The sequence below is a fragment of the Nymphaea colorata genome, chromosome 10, assembly GCF_008831285.2.
Source record: "Nymphaea colorata isolate Beijing-Zhang1983 chromosome 10, ASM883128v2, whole genome shotgun sequence".
Taxonomy (NCBI): Eukaryota; Viridiplantae; Streptophyta; class Magnoliopsida; order Nymphaeales; family Nymphaeaceae; genus Nymphaea; species Nymphaea colorata.
The window spans coordinates 20,149,261-20,169,311 of record NC_045147.1 but is presented as its reverse complement, the minus strand read 5'-3'; the positions used below and the strand labels follow the sequence as shown (position 1 = coordinate 20,169,311).

The window sequence follows — 20,051 nt, the reverse complement described above, 5'->3', positions numbered from 1 at the left end:
TTGCGTGTCGGTCAGCACATCGTTGGTTCAACTACTATATGTGCTACTCTCTTGGATAGTAAACCACCGGATCACGATCACGATACTCTAATTAATACTGCAGCCTACCCAGCTTTTGATACAGCCGAGCCTTCGAGCTTCTTTTTCAAGCGGTTGGTTGTTAACCTCCCGCTCAACTAGAACTTCGAATTTTGTTTAATTGACCTTTTTGGGACAAAATACAAATGATCTTTTTTTATGTTCCCCCCTCTCATGCATGCAGCCCAATGCAAAATCTACATTATTATATATATATATATATATATATATATATATATATATTGAATGGTGAATGATTTTTTAGAGTCACCTAGTTATCTAACCAGGGTAGCCAATCTCTCATGATGGATGGTTTACAGAAAAATAAGAAAAAAAGTGATTGACATTTTCATCATCTAATATTAGTCCTCATCTTTTTCCTCATGTTTTTCTTTCAATTAGTGATCTACATCAAATGAATGGCATGGTTAGATGGCTGGGTGACTCCAATTAAGTTACTATTCACACACACACACCTAGTTCTTTTTATTTGTTTTCATAACCGTCCTCCTCATCATAAGATTATTACATCTTAAAAAGAGTAAAAAAAAATACAGTTGAGACTCATTTTACTCATTTCCTACTTAGGCTGGAGAGAACGGTCGTGAAAATGAAAAGTGAACAAAGAACTAGGCGAGGATGATGGTGAACCTTCACCAAACAATAAGCAAACGAACATCTGGTTTTTAAGGGATCCATCTGAACACCCGCCATCAGTTCGTAAAATGAACTCTTAAGAGATGCAAAATAAAAGGTAATAGGACCATAATGATTTGCAGTATAAAAATGTCCACAAAAATATATTTATTTTAGCAGAGTTGAACGGTACTTAACATAGCATTGATATTTTATTACAGTTACTTAAACTAACACATTTTCAATTACAGCTCCTGCAGAGACATGTGCTTGTAAATATTCCTACAAAATTCACATGCCGTCAATTATACCAACCGGTCAGGCAGCACCGTCCCAATTCCTGTACAGAAAGAGAAAAAAGAAACTTGACTAAACTAGACCTGTAACCTAGAAGTTAAAAAGCAGCAAGAGAAGTTCTTCAATTGAAAGCACTTCATCATTACAATAAGTCACAAGATGGAGGGGGAACAAGGATAGGCAAAATGTGAAAAATCAACCACCATCTGTGATACACCATTTAAACCAATCAAAAACCAAAAGTGCAAAGAGAACCAAGACAGCAAGCAGGCAGTTATTTCCTATTGCGTAAAATCATACTCCTGGTAGAACTTTTGAAGCCTCAAACGTAAAGAACACTTGCTTGTTCAATCGAAATTAACATTGACAGTAAATGAACTCAACAAGGAACCCTCATTTGACAAATCACACAAGACCTCAAGTGAATGCCTAACCTACTTGTAAAATAGAAAAGAAAAAGCAGAAAGAAAAGTTATGCAATTGAGACGTAGTATGCCACAGTAAGTCACAAAATGGAGGGATTGGGGACACACAAAATGCTAACAATCCACCCCAGCAGTGATACATAATTTAAATCAATCAAAAAACAGCAGTACAAAAGAGTTCAAAGAATCAGGTAGTGTACTTACTTTCTGATGCTCCCAGAACCAGAAAATAATAGTTTTGTAGAACCTTTGAAGCCTCAAACTAACAAAAATACTCGATCTTGTTCAATGAAAATTTACATCTTGCACCTGAAACAAACAAATGAAGTCCAAAAAAAAGCTTCCAAGGATGAACAAAGAACTTGGATAGGGAATATTCGAAAAAATAGATAAATCACTTTGAAGGCCAGAAAAACTACTATACTGAATACATAAAATCTCTTCTAGAATATCCAGAGATGAATATCAGCCATAATGTATGATCAAAATTTTTCTCCACTGCCTTCTTCCGCATTCCTCAGATAAACAGAAATGAAGTAACAATAAAGTAAAAGTACCTCTAAGCAGCATCTCAGAATCCCGAATTACTGCTGTCATATGAAATGCTCGAGTGCCTACAAGGCCACATCATTCCCTAAATGAAACAACAGCAGTGATGGAGTAAATTATAAAGCAGTTAATTTCATTGAATGTGTTACCTGTTCTCAGGAGCACCATTGACGAGCATTTTGAAACATCTTTAACCATGGACTGGGAGCTTTTTTACCAACTTCCCATTCCTTTGGATACCATGGGTACTGCCACATTAGGAAACAACGTTCTGGATGTGGCATCATAGCAAGGTGTCTTCCATCTTCAGAACAGAGGGCAGCAATACCCAGTGGAGAACCATTAGGATTGAAAGGGTAAGATTCAGTAACATCACCATCATCATCAGTGTACCTCACTGGGGCCAAGTTTGACTGAAGTACATGTTTGAACACCTCATCATCAGGAAAATAAGCACGCCCTTCACCATGAGCAGCCCAAACACCAAAGGTACTACCCTCCATGCCTTTCAGCATTATAGAAGGAGAATCCATTATTGTAACACTTGTGAACCGGCACTCAAAACGCCCAGATTCATTGTGAATGAACCTTGGCTGTAGAGCATCACTAGTTGCGCTGATCCCATCCAATTTATACCCAGGTACCCACCCAAGGAGCGCCATGAGCTGACAGCCATTACAGATCCCAAGGCTGAATGTGTCTGGGCGATTAAAGAAATCTTGGAACTGACTTAGGAGGGAGTCATTGTATCTTATTGATGCTGACCATCCTTTAGCTGAATCCAATACATCAGCATAGCTGAAGCCACCAACAAATGCAACTCCACAGAAACTTTGGAGGGAAACTTTTCCATTCAAAATGTCCGACATTGAAACATCCCAAGGCTCAAAACCAGCAAAATAAAAGGCAGCTGCCATTTCCCTGTCACCATTGCTCCCTTCTTCACGAATGACTGCCACTTTCGGTTTAGAGCTAATTAGCATCAGCTTCTGGTCTGTAAAATGGGGCGTAAAAGATAATTTCCAAGAAGGCGCATGTCTAGTCTTAAGGCCCTCTTTCTCCAGTTGCACACAAGACGGTAGCCTCTGCATTTTTTCAAGATCGAAGCTTGTTTCCTCCCACAAGTCCCTAAGGAGGGTCATCTTCTCATGTAACTGAGGCTTACCATCAATAAGAATATCTACATATGGAGATTCAGTGACGCAGCCAATTACCTCAGCTGAAACATTGAAAGCACCAAGCTTTTCTGTTACCAAATCAACATTATTCTTTGCAACCTCCAAAACGAGCCCAAGCTCCTCGGCAAAAAGTGTTTCAAAGATACCATTGCCCTTTGATGGCAAATTCACTTGCACTCCACAATTCCCTGCAAATGCCATTTCAAGGATGCACACAATGATGCCACCATCACTAACATCATGACCAGATGAGACAAGACCTTGACCAATCAGATCTTGAACAGCTTCAAATGCTTGCTTAAGGTACGTAACATCATCCAGATCAGGGCACTCATCACCAATCTGTTTGAAAACTTGACCTAGAACCGAACCACCTAACCGCCTTTTTGCTTTAGCCAGATCAATGTGCAGAAGAACACCATTATCCCCAAGCTTCAGATCTGGTGTCACTGTCTTTGTTATATCTGGGCAGGTCACATAAACACTAATGACAAGATTTCCAGGGGCTTTGACAACTTCACCGGATGCATGTGCTGCCATAGATAAGCTGTCCTTCCCACCATCTATTGCTATACCAAGCTGAATCATTGTCTCACAGAGGGCCTCAGCAGCATCATACATACATGCCCCCTCACCATCAAGTTTAGCAGCATACATCCAGTTCCCACTGGCTTTAACATCACCCAGCGACGTCACTTTAGCCCATACAAGATTTGTTAATGCTTCTCCAACAGCTAGTCTAGCCATTGCTTTGGGGTCCAATAAACCCTTGATTGGTTGTTCACCAATAGCACATGCACCACCAGTTAAATCTGTGTGAGTCTGGGCAATGACAGCAACATCAGAAAGAGGGAATTGCAAGGCACCCACTGTTTGTTGCTGGGCAACTAGACCTGTGACACACCGATCAACTTTGGTTGTCAGGAAGCGCTTTGAACAGACTGAGGGAAGACGCAACACCCTGTTAAGGGCATCCATTGTTGAGACCTCGGGGTAGATATGAAAGGGTTGTTGGGCTTCAATTGTCCTCTTGAATTCAAACTGTTTCTGAGGCATACTGCCAAGCACTTTTTCAAGGTCTAGATCCACTATAGGAGATGGGGGTGGAAGTCCAGATGAGTGACATTTTTCTACATCAAAGCTGTCTACCAACACAATCTTCCCATCACCACTGATGCTACCAATAACTGCTATAGGCACCCTTTCCCTCTGACATATGGAGTCCAACAACATCCTGCTCTCTGGCTTCACCAACAATGCATCTTGTTCTTGGTACTCAGCACCCCATATTTCTAAAACTGACATTGTATCATCTCCAACTACTATGGATCGAATATCAATCTTGGCACCCTTGGGATAAATTATTTCCTTCACAACATTGCAATTCCCTCCAGCACCTTGATCATGAATGCTGATTATTGGGTTCTTTTCCCCCATTTCAATGCATGCACGTATAACACGATATAGTTTCTGGGCCATCTCAGCATCCCCACGCTGAACAGCATTGAAATCTAGTTCTGCATCATTCTGGCCACTAACCATGCTGGATGCTGCTCCACCACCCATGCCAATCCTATATGCTGGGCCACCAATTTTTACCACCAACATCCCAATCTCAGGTTCTCCCTTAGTTATATGCCTGTGATCGATCTGACCAATGCCTCCACTAAACATTATAGGTTTCAGCCACTCTCGCCTCTCCCCATTTGCTAATCGCATCCCAAAAGTGCGTGTGTAGCCCTGAATAAGGGGCTCCCCAAACTTGTTGCCATAGTCTGAAGCACCATTGCTGGAATCTATGAGAATCTGCAAGGGGGATGCCAAGTTTGATGGGTATGAGAAAGAATCATCCTCCCAAGGAGCATAAGCACCATCAATATTAAGGTTACCCACACAATAGCCAGCTGTTGAAGCAACAACAAATGACCCCAACCCTGTCGCATGTGTATCTCTTATTCGACCTCCTGCACCCGTCTCTGCTCCAGGATAAGGTGCCACGGCACAAGGAAAATTGTGTGTTTCTGCAGTGAATAGAATATCAAGCTGATTGGACGACAGACATAATGGAGAAGGGGATCCAGGCATCATCGGAAGCAATGGTTGCACTTCAAATCCTCGGATAGCACTGGAGTTATCCTTAAAACCAATAACAGAGTTGTTTGGATTTGCTTGTAATGGGCTCTTCACTATCTGGAAAAGAGTCCTATCCATCGGCTGTCCATCAATAACAAGCTTTCCATTAAAAAACCAGTGTCTAGAATGCTCGCTATTTGACTGTGCAATATCAAAGAGCTCCACAGTTGTTGGATTGCGCTTGATGTCATCCCTGAAGAGCTTAGTATAGTAATTGATATCGTGTTCATCATAAGCTAGACCCATTCTTTGATTGATCTCCTCCAATGCTTCTTTCCCTCTTTCAATGACGGGCACCTCTGCAACTTCATCAACCACAGCATTAGTCTTGAATGAGGCCAGCTTGCTTGGGTATATGCACTCGGTCATCCTGTCATGAAGCATAGAAGCAATCTCTCTAACTTGATCTTCTCCTAGCCCATTCACTCCATCCTTGAGGTAGAGCAAATACCTTCGAGAACGCTCAATTCGCTCCACCTCCGTCAAATTGCAAGACTTACAGATGGAAACAGCATTGGCAGACCATGCAGTGGTGAAGGATAAACGTGGTCCAACTTCAATCAACACAGTAGATTCATTACCAATCTCTTTATGAAAGAAACTTCCATCCTGTAAATTCTCAGGCTCATAAGTTTCCCTGAGCAGCCACTTGAGTATGCAGAGCTTCTCATCAGACAAAGCAGATTTCAAACCAACATTGAAGCATTGCTCCGTCTTGATGCTAATCACATCACCTGATACCTTTTGAACTACCTTCAAGAGCTCAGCTGTGGCGCTTGGTCGGAGAAATGGAACCCTGTAAAAGTGCACTATCTCAGGCAACTGCAACTGATCCAATTGACCTGATTCTCCTTCAACAACACCCAACAAGCACTTGGGAGCCACAGCTGTTCTCTTAGCTAAACGGGGTATCCTCGAGGACCTCTGGTAACACACACTACCCAAATGGAACCTATTGTTCCATAACACGTTACAATTATAGGGGCTTCTAGCCAAAGGCAGCTTCTTCCTCCAAGTACCCTGAAACAAAATGACTCAAAATCAAGAAAATTTGACCAAACAAGAACATGAAAACCAAATATTCTAAGCATATAGAATATACTCATATTCCAACATCAAGAAAAACAATGGCTTAGCAAGACAAAAATTGAAATAGCCTGCACCAGCGAACAAAGCATACCGCTAAAAATTTTGAAGCAGAAATATCAGTGGAAGAGGCCATAGCTCCTATACTCAATCAAGTTTTTCCTGTTCACAGTCACAGAGAAAGAGAGACGTGATAAACATAAATCACATAAAAAAAAATACCACCAGGAGAACAACGTTGTCAATATTGCATGGTGTTGCATGTCAGCTACATATGGCTTATATTGTTACCAGTAACTGTGTATCAGATTGGCCACCATTCTACATTGTTTCAAAGTTCACGCAAACTTCATTGTGACTATTTCCAAGAGCATACTCTATAATATATATTACACTATTGCCAAATAAGATTTCTTTGACTATTGTCAAATAACATGCCTTAAGTGAAATGGCCATTTTCAAGCACCTACTTTAAAAACTCATTGTGTTCTTTTTTACGTGAAGCCCATAATCAGCTTGGCTTGGGATTACCCTAGCCAGGTTCAAGCCTTGTCAAGCTCAAGCCAAGTTCGAGTTGAGCTAAGTTCCAGCACCACCCCCCCTGCGCCCCGCGCGCACCACCGCCCCGCCGCCCCCCCCCCCAACAATCCCCCAGTCTCAGTCCTAGCTTGGCACATGTACAGTCTTTACGTCATGTAGCAATTGGCTTAAGAGCTTCAAGTTGAAGGCCAAGAGGAAAATGAAACAAGTAGAATTGAAGAAATGGAACTCAAATGGGATTGGACTACCACAACACCATTCCGTTTCAACTAACGCCTACCAACGCAACGCAAGCAAAATGAGATATGTTTTAGCAAAGGCCAACTGTAATCACATCCTTAATAGAAACCTACAACCTTAATCGGTAAACCAGAAGCAGCCGTCTAAATTCTCCCCAATAACAATAAATCCGTAACAGAAGTCCACGCACCCTTTGATCAATATCACAAACACATTTCCAGTCACACCTTCTCTCTCTCTCTCTCTCTCTCTCTTTATCCAGTTCATATACTTTAATGGGCAAAGCCGCTGTTTTTTAGAGGATGCCATTAAATGCATGAAAGGGGTGTATTCCCCATTTCCACATCCCCTCCTATTCCCTATTTACATTTTCCCCTTTCTCTGAACAGACATGTATCCAGGAAGGGTTTTACAGCATACCTGGAAAAAAGAAAGTAACAAAACGAACAGCAGCAGCAGCAGAGCAGCGACTGGAGTGAGCTGCAGTGGTCACGAGCACCAGAAGCAGGCAACGAAATTACTGGATGATGCCTGGCGCTCGACACCAACGTTGATAGCAGCTCGGAGGATGAAGAAACAAACGTCGAATGGCTCGAGCAGATCGCTCCTCGCAGCCCTGCACTAAACCCTTCTCCGGCAGGCAATGTCCTGGACGGTTACGACGGTAAACAACGGCGACGAAATCCCCTCAATCCAGTAGAAGCTGAAACGTCGCGTTAAAACAGTGGCACCCACGTTTCCCAACGGCGGAAGAAGAAAAAAAAAATGGAAGAGAGAGCTGTTCCCTGCCAAAGGCGAAGCAGAGAGAGAGACAGAGAGAGAGAGAGAGAGAGAGAGAGATATGGTTACTCCACAGGAGTGCAACACTGCAGTCGCGAGGGAGCGAGGGTTTCGAGTGGAGTATCGAAAATGGGAAACATCGAGGGCATTTGCGTTCTCGGAGGACCGTCCGTGGTCTTATGTCCAAATTCAGGGGTCGTTTGATAACTGTTCTGTTCGACGGAATGGACAGGACGTCTACATCACTGTTGATTTTATTAAAAAAAAGAATGGACAGGCCGTCATGCCTATTACACAGTCCTGTGTCTATCTATCTTGATAAGATCAGATTAAAAAGAATCTTCATCCATTATATCATTTTTGTCATTGGACAAGCTTTTATAAATTATTTTATAAGAACCAAAGGAAAAAAACAAGGCAAAAAGAATGAAGAACGAAAAAGGAACGAACTCGTATTATGGAGCAGATTTTATTGCAGCAGTCCATTAAGTAAAGTAAATAAAAAGGAAAAGAATTTGTATGGTCCTTCTGTATTAGGTATATACTAACACATTCCCACATTCGATTCTCTGTTCTAGTAAGGCCGTGCTGCACTTGCATTGATAGTCTATAGATCATAAAAAACTAAAAAGGAACCATATTACAGTGAGTGAGCTAAACAATGAGGACCGATAAAAGTAAATAAAAGTGGCATTTCTACATATAGGTCGAAGGCTACTAACACAAACATCTTATCCTGTTGGAAGATTACATCTTCAAGAAACCATGTTTTATTATAACCTAACAGTCCAGACACCCAATAATTTAAGCATTAAAACATCCATATACAATCTACACAGGACCTTGATAAATTTTGAAAAGGAATACTTTTAAAAGCACGTGTGCAGCCCATTATTTTGTTTAATCTCCTAGCTTCTATTTCATAGATTTTTTTTTTTTTTCATGAAATGGATGAGAACCACCTCAAACCTTGCGCCAACATTGTGAGACCAAATAGACGTCCATATCATGCAAATAATATAAACAAATTTCAACCAGTCGAAACAAATCACAACCTACGGTACAGCCGTACCTGATTTATAAGTTTGGGTTTTTCTTGTCATGCAACTAATAGATGTCAACTTGCACCAGCTACAGTATGTTTTCCGCTAGTCTTGGGTGTGGAAGTTAGTGTTTTCAATACGTATGACCCTCTAATAAAAATCAGTGCATATGTACATAAAGGACACCCATAAGCATGCCAACAGCCTTAACATACTATCATCATGTTCAACTTATCTGCCAAGGGTTAGATCAAACTCAAGTCTAAGATGTTTATGATTTTTATGCATCATATATTCAGATAATTCATCTTATGTATACTGAAATGAGAAACCCTAAATTAATCATATCATCGAACAAAAATAACTAATGCATCAAAGCACAAAAACAAGGCATCGTTATGGCATTGTCTGAAGCATTTAGAGGCTTCTAAGGGAGGTCTACACTCTCTTACTGGCTGTTTGGGAACAGTAACAGTTACTGTTCCATGCATACATTCCAAAAAGAGAGGCAGATTTATGAACAAATTTTAGATATTCCAATAAATCGAATCAATTTTTTGGGTTTTTTGTTAGATGCATGAGAAAGTCAGAACCGCACCTGTGTAGCTTCTCCCTTAGGGTACATAGTTATCTCCTATTGGCATGTTTGTTGGGGATTGATGATAACTAAAAAGACACTAGAGAGAGAGAGAGAGAGAGAGAGAGAGAGAGAGAGAGAGAGAAAATGGAGGGAAGAGGAAGGGACAAGAACCAGTCTACTTAACCTTCATAATGACACTCTAATTCCTCAATACCATCAAAATAACACTCTTTAAGATTTGAACTGAGGATGTGACTATAACACTCCACCCAACTCAATCATTGCACTATCCATTGCACAGAGAGAGGGAGGTCAATGCAGGGGATAGGAGGGATCAGGTCCCCAACTAGATCCGGTCCCCAACCGAATCCGGTCCGTATTTTTAGGTAAGTGGATAAGTGACAGATAGAGGTCCGCCCTTAAGCGTTTGGTAATATTCGTATCATAAACTGGGAAACGGATTCACACCTAGGTCCAACCAACCAACTTATAAACGGGAGCATTTTCCGCTAGTTGGCGTCCTGTAAAAGCAAACTCTGTTTACTAGTGTTTCCTGGATCTCACTGTTTGAGAAAGCTTTGACCAAATTTGAATAATATAGATTTGATATATATAGAGTGGGGTTGTTCAGTATTATATGACACTTTCTGGATTTTATTTTGGACATTTTCAAAAAAAATCTCTACTCAAAAGTTGATTAATGTGGAAAACAAGAACCTAAAACTGCGTGTAAATGGTTAATGTCTCTCTTCCATGGACATGCTTAGAGTTATTACATCTGCGACTGTAATTTTTTTAGTAGTTATTTTGATGTGGCATCATGGGAATCATCCAATCTGCTTCCAATTTTATTGGTTAAGAGACTACGAATCATCCAATCTACTTCGTTCAACTGACTTGCAATACCATTTCACCTGGTGGAACTCCGTGGCAATGGTATTCGTAAGTTTCATATTCCAAGAGTGCTACACACATTTGGCATTTATTTTGCATTGAAATTATCCCTAGAGACTGTGTCGGCTGAGAAAAAAGGAAAAAAAGTGAAAACTTACCATTGTTTTGCTTTTCCTTGACAATGCCTGCTGCAACTCTGTGGCTTCATGGGCACAGCATTTTACCAGCCGCATATACGCACTTGTTATTAGTGTAACAGCGATACAAATTTGACGAAAGTGCAGAAGAATTGCTTCAAATCAGGAAACTCACTAGGAACAGGGCATTGACATAATCAAAGCGAGTTTGGTTAGACCATATATTACAGACCCTGTTTATTCTGTGGCCATTTTGGGTACTCATCGTAATGTACAAATGGAAAAGAACAGGCACAAAATTCATTTACAACAAAAACCTCAACTGCTCTCTTTTGCATATCCGCTTGTTTCTTCCACAACTTGTGCCCATACACCGGCTATCTTCTCCGAATACCCAACCTATCAAGGAATCACAGTTATTTATTTGTTTCAGTACCAAAGTGGAAAAATGCAAGGAAGATCATAATCAGACTTTCCTACTGATGATGCAATCAGTATGGATATAACTTATAAGTGGTTAAAATATGGTTTTTCTCCAGTATATTTAGGTTATCCGAATCTCAACCTTTTATACCAAAAGCTATCACCTATGAAGATAATAGAAAACGTGTAGGATAATGTGGAGGATATTAGAGAATTCAGAAAAGTTGTGCAGCATTATAAACAATAAAAATTACAGGCACCTGATTGATTATGAATCCCCTTAACATGCCAAAGAAGTCGCTTGTTTTTTCTTTGCCAAACCTTTCAAGCTCACTCCTGTTGTTTTCCTGCATAACCATGCCCATAAGGTCATATGATTGCTCGCATTGATTGAACAAAGACTTCCATATGAAAAAGCTATTCAATTCTTTTGACTAAGGTGTGCCAAAAATTCTCCAGCAGTAACACCATTTTCATATGAGGATTGTAAACAACAAACTACATGGTGACTTGAACCTTCATTTCTCTAGCTGAGTACCCCATGGTAACCCCATAGCTTCATAGTTTACTCACCAAACCAGATCTAGTCTAACATACAGAACAAAGAAGACAAGAAATACTCTCAAGTGCAATATGCTAAATATTACAAGTTCATTCAGAACGTTCTAACTTATTGAAGGCGTGGAACACACTACATTTATGTGCAGAGAAGAGATGGCCTGGACCAACCGGAATTAATTTTCTGTTAAACCTACGGAAGAAGTGCTTTCAAGGATTCAATTCTGCAGATTGCATTGCACACATTTTATCTTCAATTTTTGTTCTTTTTGTGGAGCTGTTCAACTCTGAAGATCCTGTACCAATTTATTCTGTTGATATTGAATTATTATACTAAAGTCACGGTGAACCCCGAAGGGACTCGCATAAAAAAATATATAGCCTTCATGCTCTTGGAGAGGCAGAATCGAATATTGATGTCCACATCATAGTTACAGAGTTGCACCACAAGTCAAAATACTGTGATGCACTACTGTAATTAATTAACCTGAACAAAACGTGCTAAGAGAAAAGGAAAAATACAAGAACAAGTGAAAAAAAAGGAATGCTGAGAGAGAGAGAGAGAGAGAGAGAGAGAGCTAGTTGTGTCTAACGGCCTGAGGCCCTAAACCTTCTCAAGAACGTGTTCATGGATGAGGTTGGGCTCATCTCTGCAGTGCCTCCAAGAGTGAAATCAAATTACATAGGCTTTATAAATTGAGGACATAGTACGCTGGATGTTTAGTACCTTTACAAAGATATCTAAGAGTGTAGGACACGATGGTTCTGGACACTGCTTGTCAGAAGAATGAAGTCACAATGGATGCTAGGGAGAGTTAGTATCCAAATGTGTCAGACATTAACACCTAGCCTCTCCAGAAGTGTCAAAGTTTAAAAACCAGTAACAGCTCCCCCTCACTTCACGAGGAAGCAATCATGAAAATAGGTGTAAAAAGATATGTCATGGACACACTACACAGAGACCAATTTTAATGAATTTTCCAATATGAATAATATAGAGTAGCGTGTGACGAGAAATGGACACTAAACAAAGATGCATGGACGAAAAATCCACAACAAACAGATGGGGATATTCACAGAAAGATCATGCACCTATATATCAACCAGTCAAAGCTACTTTACAAGAAAGTATTAGTTAGACAGCAAATTTAGAAGATAAGAGTCAATTTCGAAAGATGTTGCAGCATCACCAATCACACAGAATTGGATTACTCCAAAACTTTAAATGAAATAACCTGGCCCACCCTGAAACAGGGCTCGGGCTCCCAAGTTGGTGGATCCTAGCCCACCCCATAGCAACTTTAATTCCAGCCCCAAAAAGGCTAAGAACCAGGACAAGAAGTTACTTAGCTAACCCCATTAAAAACCTTTGAATATTTCCCATAGATTTTAATATGATACTAAATTTTTAGGGTGTTATAATCCACCCCCTCCCCCTCCTCCTTTAAGGAACATGTATCCGCGAGCGTGGGACCCTAAGTCCAAGTGTTAACGGTTGAACAACTATAACAACTCGGCTTACTCACACTGGTGGGCTTAGGCTCCCAACTTGGCGAATTCCAACTCACACCCTAGCAAACCTTAAAAAAGGTAGGTACCATGCAACAAGTTACTCAACTAACCCCCCTTTATAAACTCTTGAAGATTTCTCACAATCTTCAACACAAGACTAAATTTTTGAGATGTTATATAAAATAGGGGAATAACTTTGAATGCACAGGAGCGCAATCTCCAAGGCAAAAGTTGATGGAAACAGGTTACAAAATATATCTATATCCCCACGGTTGAAAAAAAAAAATTAACCTTGAAAAATATCAAAATTCTTTAACCATAACACTCTAGGAAGAAGGAAACAAATCACACAAGTCAAGAACCTTAGCTTAGTCACCACAAACAGTTCGTTCATTGAAATATGAATCGTCTACCTAGAAACAATAGCTGGAAGCCTGGAAGTAAATAAAAATATTTTAACAGGGAAACAGAATCAATGTTACATGTCAGTAACCATTTCCCAGCTAAACCTAACTTATTCCCTAAGTAATGCTCTTGAAATGGACACAGACAAGATATTATCCAACCTACAACAAAAATTTACATAAATTACTATGAAATATATTTTACACCCAAACCAAAAGAAACTGCACCCTTCAATAGCAGGTCGGGTACACTACGCCTTTTGGTTGGGTAGGGCTCTCAATTCTCCACAACAAGCAACACAACAATGAGAAGCATTACCTAAAGCCTCTAATAGTAATTTCTCTGCCTTGTGCAAGCAACAGCAGAGGAGGTAAGGAGACCTCATACAATAGGATTACAAATAGATTGGATATGGATGTGCTAAGTACATGGCAACCCGTTGTGCATCAGACTCAGTATAGTAGAGATCTGAACTCAATGCCTTTACACCCTTATGACACATGAATATCAATCTATGAAGTATTTATGCATTATAATCAACCTCTCATACTACAGTTCTCAAATGTGTTTACCGTTCAAGGGCCAGGTGCATGTCAGCAGGTCAAAAGCACCGAACCCCTTACAGAGGAGATGTCTGATAAATGCTACAATGCATTTTCTGGGAAATGCTATGAGTAAGTCAACATCCAATCACATTTGAACACTATAAGTTCCTCATATTTTATCAATACAATTTTATTAACCTATAAAACATGTATGTATCATTAATCAAGTCATGGTTTTTGTGAGCACAAAGCATTGATATTTTACCTTAATCCTTTCATATTCTTTCTCTGCAGAGTTTTTAGCATCTTCAGTAACTTTTATTGCTTCCCTCAGCTCTTCCAATTTGCGATTCCTAGTTTTGTCTCCACCAAATATTTTTGAGGAAGCAGCTTCAAGCTTTTCAGCTCTTGAACTCATGGAAGATAATTCAGATGAAAGTGTTTGCACGGTCAATAAGGCACTGGATCGATCTGAGAATGCACTACGGATGGCTTGCATTAGACCAAGATACTCATGAAGTTTGTCCTGGCAATGCAAAACAGTATGAAGAGAAAGTAAGAAAAAAAAATCCTCTTATAAGAAAAGGTCTCATAATAAACCAATTGCAAAAAGACCAAATCAGTCTCCGTGAGGAAAAGCTCTGATACCAAATGTTTGACTGCTTGTGCATTTGACTCCCGATAGAACCTGCTCGCTTTAACAGCTGCTGTGGCAACTTGCCTCGTATCAGCTGCTCTTACTCTCTGTGAATTAAAAGTAGCAACATCTGTCTCAAACTTTGCTAGTTTAATGAACGCTAATCCTAATTCTCCCATTGTTTCTCCAATATCTTGTTGAGCTTTCACAAGTCCTTCAGCCTGTCAGAAAGAAAGGATAAAACTCGGTATCAGAAAGAGGTATTTGTTAACACACTTATAGTGCCTTAACCTTGTCTCATCTCAAAACAAAACAAAAATAGGTCATAAGAAAATTTATCACAGTATGCCAAGCACATAACAAGGTCACGTTGTTACAATACAGACTTACATGCTCATTACCATTTTCTTTTTCAACCTGTTGCCAGAGAAATAATAAAGAAAAAAAGGCCACCAAATAGGTAATCAATTCATAAATGTCATGCTTCTTAAACCAAACAAGATAAACTCAAACAACAAGAGATTCTAATGATAGGACTTGTAGAAAGTAGTTTGGCAAAAGACCAACCATGACCACATGAGATTGACGAGGTCAATCACACGAAGTTCCTAAAACAGGCAGTGAAATTTTATAAATAAATAACCACATATCCATACTCAGGGATTATGCATTTGCAAAATCAAGCCAGGAAGAGATAGTAGAATATATTCAATTAAAGCCATTGCATATATGTGGGCCTATGGTTCATTCTACTTACATTGACCCTGGTTTTAAATTGGTCGGGCTTAATATAATGGTTTTGCCTTTTCGTTGATACCTAATCCATTTATGTATTTAGTTGATGTCAACCTGACTCATTTTCATCCCCAATCACCAGCCACAGTACTAAGTTCAAGTTTCATTAGTTTGCCGACTTATACTTTTTAGTTGCAGGGCAACAATGCAAATTTGATTCTCTGTTGCTTCCTACAATACGACATTGTCAATGAATTCTTGTTGCACTTAATTAGATTTTCCATGGTTACTGCTTTTGCCAGGTATATGCACAAATTTCCTTTTACATTCATATCCAAACGCAATTTTGCACACCTTATGATAAGCTCTGGTATGACAATAAATTTTCAACTTAAATTCTTCAGGTTCATGTTCTGATATGCCTTGCTAACAATGTTCCGCAGAATCAACATTTAGTTCTGACTCAAAGTGTGGCCGTTCATTAACAGATTGATGTGCAACATTGAAGTAATAATGAAAAAATTACATTGGGGAAACTATGCATCATTAAGACAATTGGAAGATGGCTATTGACATGTGCCACCAACTTTCAGTTGTATAATATCCAAATAAAGGTTTGTGCATAGGCTATCCACTAACAGCATTCATACCCTAAATGAGGAACCAACACAACCCACCTACAAGAATTTGGACAGGAACACCAAGTGCAGCAATATTCAAGTCAGAAGAACAGATGCAAAAATAGCAAAAGCAAAAAAGGTTCGTGTGCATCAGTATCACTACGGGAGGAACTTGCATCACCTGTTGCGATGCATTGCTGAGTTGTTGCTCAAGATCCAACACTTTTTCCTTCTTTTCCAAAAACTCATTGTCCTCTTCAACCACTTGGGGCTTTGAACCACCCCAGTCATTAGCTACAGATTGCTTCAACTCCTTAAAGATCCTAAGCAGATCCCTTCCCCCTTTAGCAGGCTGAGCAACGTCTTGCGGAGAGATCGTTCTCGCAGATTCACCAAATAATTGGCGTGGAAGCTTCACCGCCCCGTCAAGCATTCTAGACGCTACATCTGTGGTTGAGGATAATGGCAGCTTCCCGTGAACCTGAAGAAACAATCTCAACTCTTCACTCCTTTTGATCACCGGATGCGCTGCCAATTTACGGAGATACTTCTCTAGTGACAGTCTCCTCTGCTCCACGAATTCTTGCTGCTGCATAACCTGGCTTTCAACCACATTCTTATCCGGCCGTGTGGGGATAAAGAACCCACGGTATGACTCTGCAAGGCGATCAGATAGAGTGACAACATCACGAAATCGGCGCCTGACGACGAAATTCGAACCACCATATGCCGGCATGTTTGTCTTCGTCGTGATCAGATAAGTAACGTACGTGCTCCCTCCGGGAACAAGCGAGTTCGTCATCTCCTGCTCTTTCTGAGGATCCGTGACCGCGATCCGTAGATACTCGGCGGCTGAAGAACCCGACTCGGCTGAAGAAGGTGAAGAAGGGTCGAACCTTCCCGAAGAATTCCCCGGTGCACCATCGTGCCCATTCTCGGAAACGTCCCGCTCCTGCCCAAATGGGCTGAAGACGGCCTCTGCGTAAGATGGGGGCTCTAGAAACGATGTATCCACCAAACCCTTCTCTCCCTTCGGAGAGGAGTCCTTGTAGGGAGAGAGAAGAGGATCAGAGGGAGGTGATAGCGGATGGTGGGAATCGCTCACCGATGACATAACGCTTTTGTAGTCGCTATACGAATGCAAGGAAACGGTCTGAAGGGGATCATCTAGCACGAGGTTTTCCATTTCTTCCTTGGAACTCAACGGATGGTCCTCTTCTATCTCATGGTTCTCAGAGCCCATCATGTTCACAGTAAGCCGGAAAAATCCGATCCCCTTCTCCGATTTCACCAAAAAATAAAGACGGGTTTCAACCAATTAGGCGATTAAATTTAAAGGCGAACCAGATCTAACCATCATAGGAACATGGTATAACAGAGAACCAAAATCAGTCCACACGAGAGAGAAGGGACCAGAACAGAAGATCGATCCTCTTCTTGATTTCAAGAGAGACGACGACGCCTATCAATCAATCAGATGGCTAAAGCCTAGAAGTCATAAACAGATCCACCCGTAAAAGCAGAAGATAGAAAGAAGGGGAGATTGGAGAGCCTAGAGGGAGATGGAGCTCTAGGATCAGAACCAAGCAGGAAGAGAAGATGGGAGATGGACGATCCGATGAATCTCACGCCCCGTGAACGGTGCTGATGCGTGTGAAGCGTGAACCCGTCGCTCGGCTCGATCTGGGTCCGATGGCGAGACGCAAGCGAGCGGCCCCTGAGAATCAAATCACAAAAATGGTGCTCCTAAGATTGCCATCGAAGCTCATTCCCCGCTCGCATCTGAAAAGAGTTTCTTATATAGCCTTGGACCTTCCTATGCATCGGGCATCTGTTCTTAACATCCTGTGCATGTCTTCACGGTGCCGATTTTCAGGTCAGACCTTGGAATCACATATCGTCCTTCCAACTCGAAGATTTTAAACTCTTGCTAGCAAATCGTTGCTTTGGCTTCGAATCTGAAACTATGGATTAGTTTATTCAAGTGAAAGACTTGAAGCCTCCAAAACTTTTGCTTTATTGAAGGAAACGATCATAAATAGGAGCAGTTGAACTTGCAGGAAAAAATGATTATTTTGTTCTTCCAAAAGCTGTCATTCTTGTGTCAACACTCAACAAAAACTCACTCCACCGATCCAAGGGCTTGTTATCAAACACGGAACATCATTCACGGTATAGCTTTTCCCTTGTCTTTGCCGAAGTGCGCGTGAAAAACGTTGGACTTGTAGGTGCTCGACCTTTCCCCCCTTTTTTTTTTCTTTCCCGTGAAGAAGCCGTTGAGTCCAGTAGTGTTGTCCATATCCATCTGGACAAGCGTTTTGGCCAATATGGATTGCTCTATTTTTCATTTATTTAAAAATAGTCGATAAAATATTTCAAAACATTTAATAAAACCAAAAAACTGATATTTCAAATCTTGTATTGGATAATTAACACTTGATATCTTATAAGAGGATTCAAATATCTGTGGTGATAGATATTGCTAGATGATTAAAAATTAAAGTTTATTGTTCAAAGCACCATAAACCATTGCGAAACAATTACGGAACATTGTTGTATCGTTAATATTCTTATAGCCTTAGTTTTTTAGTAAATTGTTTTTCATTTTTAAACATCTCTCAACATCGAGCATCCCGCAGATTTCAGTTCTCTTATTGCAATATAACGATTGTTTTTCATTTTAATATTTTGCTTTCAAGAGCTGTATTAGTTTCACAAACCCAATAAATGGGGTCTTCTTAACTTTCTATAAATAATGTCACTAAATAATTAAGAGGCCACGCAAGAAATCATACTCATGTTAAACAAACAAAAATAATAATAATAACAGCTTAAGCGGCCACAGCAGGAAGGTAAACAGTGCATCCCCTGTGTCGTAAGTGAAAAAAAATTAAGCAGATTCCTTACATTTGGCTGCCCAGCATTAGGACCGTTCAATGGGCTGCCATATATATATATATATACATTAACGTGGTCCATCTGTTTGAATTTGCATATTAAAACGACAATAATGATGATTGAAATTTTATGACATGATCGACGTTGATTTTTGTTGTTTTTTGTTACACCGGTAAAGTTCAATCAACACACAGGATTTTGGCACACACACGTATATCATATACTCTAACATGTTCTTTAATTCAAGTTATTTTTGTAAAAAAAAAAATTGTTTTTCTGCTATCAACATTTTGATGCCATAAAAGCTGTTCATTTTTTTTTATTAAAAAAACATGATTATAATGTAAAAAAGACTAACTTAATGTATGTTCCTTATCAAATCACTCTCAAGATCATATTAATATAGTTGGATTATATAAGAAGCACTTCAATAATTATTTGTAATATGTTTAGTTTTTATTTTTTACCTAATCGGTTTGACATTTACCACGCTTTTTCTCTCTCTCTAAACACACACACGTGTATATATATATATATATATATAAAGAGAGGGAGAAACAAAACCAGCTCACTGAGATTAGGCCTGCTTCTAAACACTTACCCAACATTAATAAGGCCTGTGGAGATATATTTAAAAATTCAGCTTGTCAATGTGGTTGCGGTGTAATACATATCTGCTGGTAAAGGAGGCGTCGAAACTATATTATTTTGTATAATATTACTATTGGTCCATATCACTAGTGCAGTAAGATACAAAGCCTTTACAGTTTCTTGTTGGTTTATTTTTTTCAATTTTTATTTTGTTTTAATTCACAAAATTAAAAAAAGAAAAAAGAAGGCAAAAAGAATCTGACATAATAATCTTTAGCTGTGGGTTGGTATTTTCAAATCGCTACATGGAAGAAGTAGCGCCTAGGCATTTCATAAATTGACAAGTCACATCACAAAAGAAAAGCGACAGTTAATTAATTTTATTACGCTACAAGTCAAATAGAACATTTAATTCTCCATCCGTCAAATTCTAAGTGCCCGCATTGTTTGATTCCACGGTTTTTGAAGCACACCTGGCCGCTATATAGCGCTTTTACATGGGGCAAAAGCATCGATCATGTCTAAGAAATT

General features: G+C 39.9%; 2 protein-coding genes across 2 annotated transcripts; both read right to left on the bottom strand.

The window, feature by feature from the left end:
• Positions 1 to 850: 850 nt before the first annotated feature.
• On the bottom strand, positions 851 to 8,110 carry LOC116262104 (probable phosphoribosylformylglycinamidine synthase, chloroplastic/mitochondrial). The gene is made up of 6 exons (XM_031641195.2): positions 7,583 to 8,110; positions 6,477 to 6,544; positions 2,135 to 6,316; positions 1,994 to 2,050; positions 1,641 to 1,745; positions 851 to 1,054 (listed from the first exon to the last, which is right to left on the bottom strand). The coding sequence occupies exons 2-3, from the start codon at positions 6,516 to 6,518 to the stop codon at positions 2,141 to 2,143; spliced, it is 4,218 nt and encodes a 1,405-aa protein (XP_031497055.1). The 5' UTR covers positions 6,519 to 6,544; positions 7,583 to 8,110; the 3' UTR covers positions 851 to 1,054; positions 1,641 to 1,745; positions 1,994 to 2,050; positions 2,135 to 2,140.
• A 2,638-nt stretch (positions 8,111 to 10,748) lies between these two features.
• Positions 10,749 to 18,105, bottom strand: LOC116262707 (sorting nexin 2B-like). The gene is made up of 5 exons (XM_031642189.2): positions 16,213 to 18,105; positions 14,688 to 14,897; positions 14,305 to 14,565; positions 11,280 to 11,366; positions 10,749 to 10,995 (listed from the first exon to the last, which is right to left on the bottom strand). Exons 1-5 carry the CDS (start codon positions 17,275 to 17,277, stop codon positions 10,915 to 10,917), a joined length of 1,704 nt encoding a protein of 567 aa, XP_031498049.1. The 5' UTR covers positions 17,278 to 18,105; the 3' UTR covers positions 10,749 to 10,914.
• Between the last annotated feature and the right edge of the window lie 1,946 nt (positions 18,106 to 20,051).

Excerpts from the sequence above, each read along its gene's own strand:
- LOC116262104 (XM_031641195.2), bottom strand. The coding sequence starts at position 6,518 with ATGGCCTCTTCCACTGATATTTCTGCTTCAAAATTTTTAGCG. Across the intron at positions 6,317-6,476 it reads CTGCTTCAAAATTTTTAGCG|GGTACTTGGAGGAAGAAGCT; the intron begins GTATGCTTTGTT and ends ATTTTGTTTCAG.
- LOC116262707 (XM_031642189.2), bottom strand. The coding sequence starts at position 17,277 with ATGATGGGCTCTGAGAACCATGAGATAGAAGAGGACCATCCGTTGAGT. Across the intron at positions 14,898-16,212 it reads TCAGCAATGCATCGCAACAG|GCTGAAGGACTTGTGAAAGC; the intron begins GTGATGCAAGTT and ends TCTTTCTGACAG. Across the intron at positions 14,566-14,687 it reads CACAAGCAGTCAAACATTTG|GACAAACTTCATGAGTATCT; the intron begins GTATCAGAGCTT and ends TTGCATTGCCAG.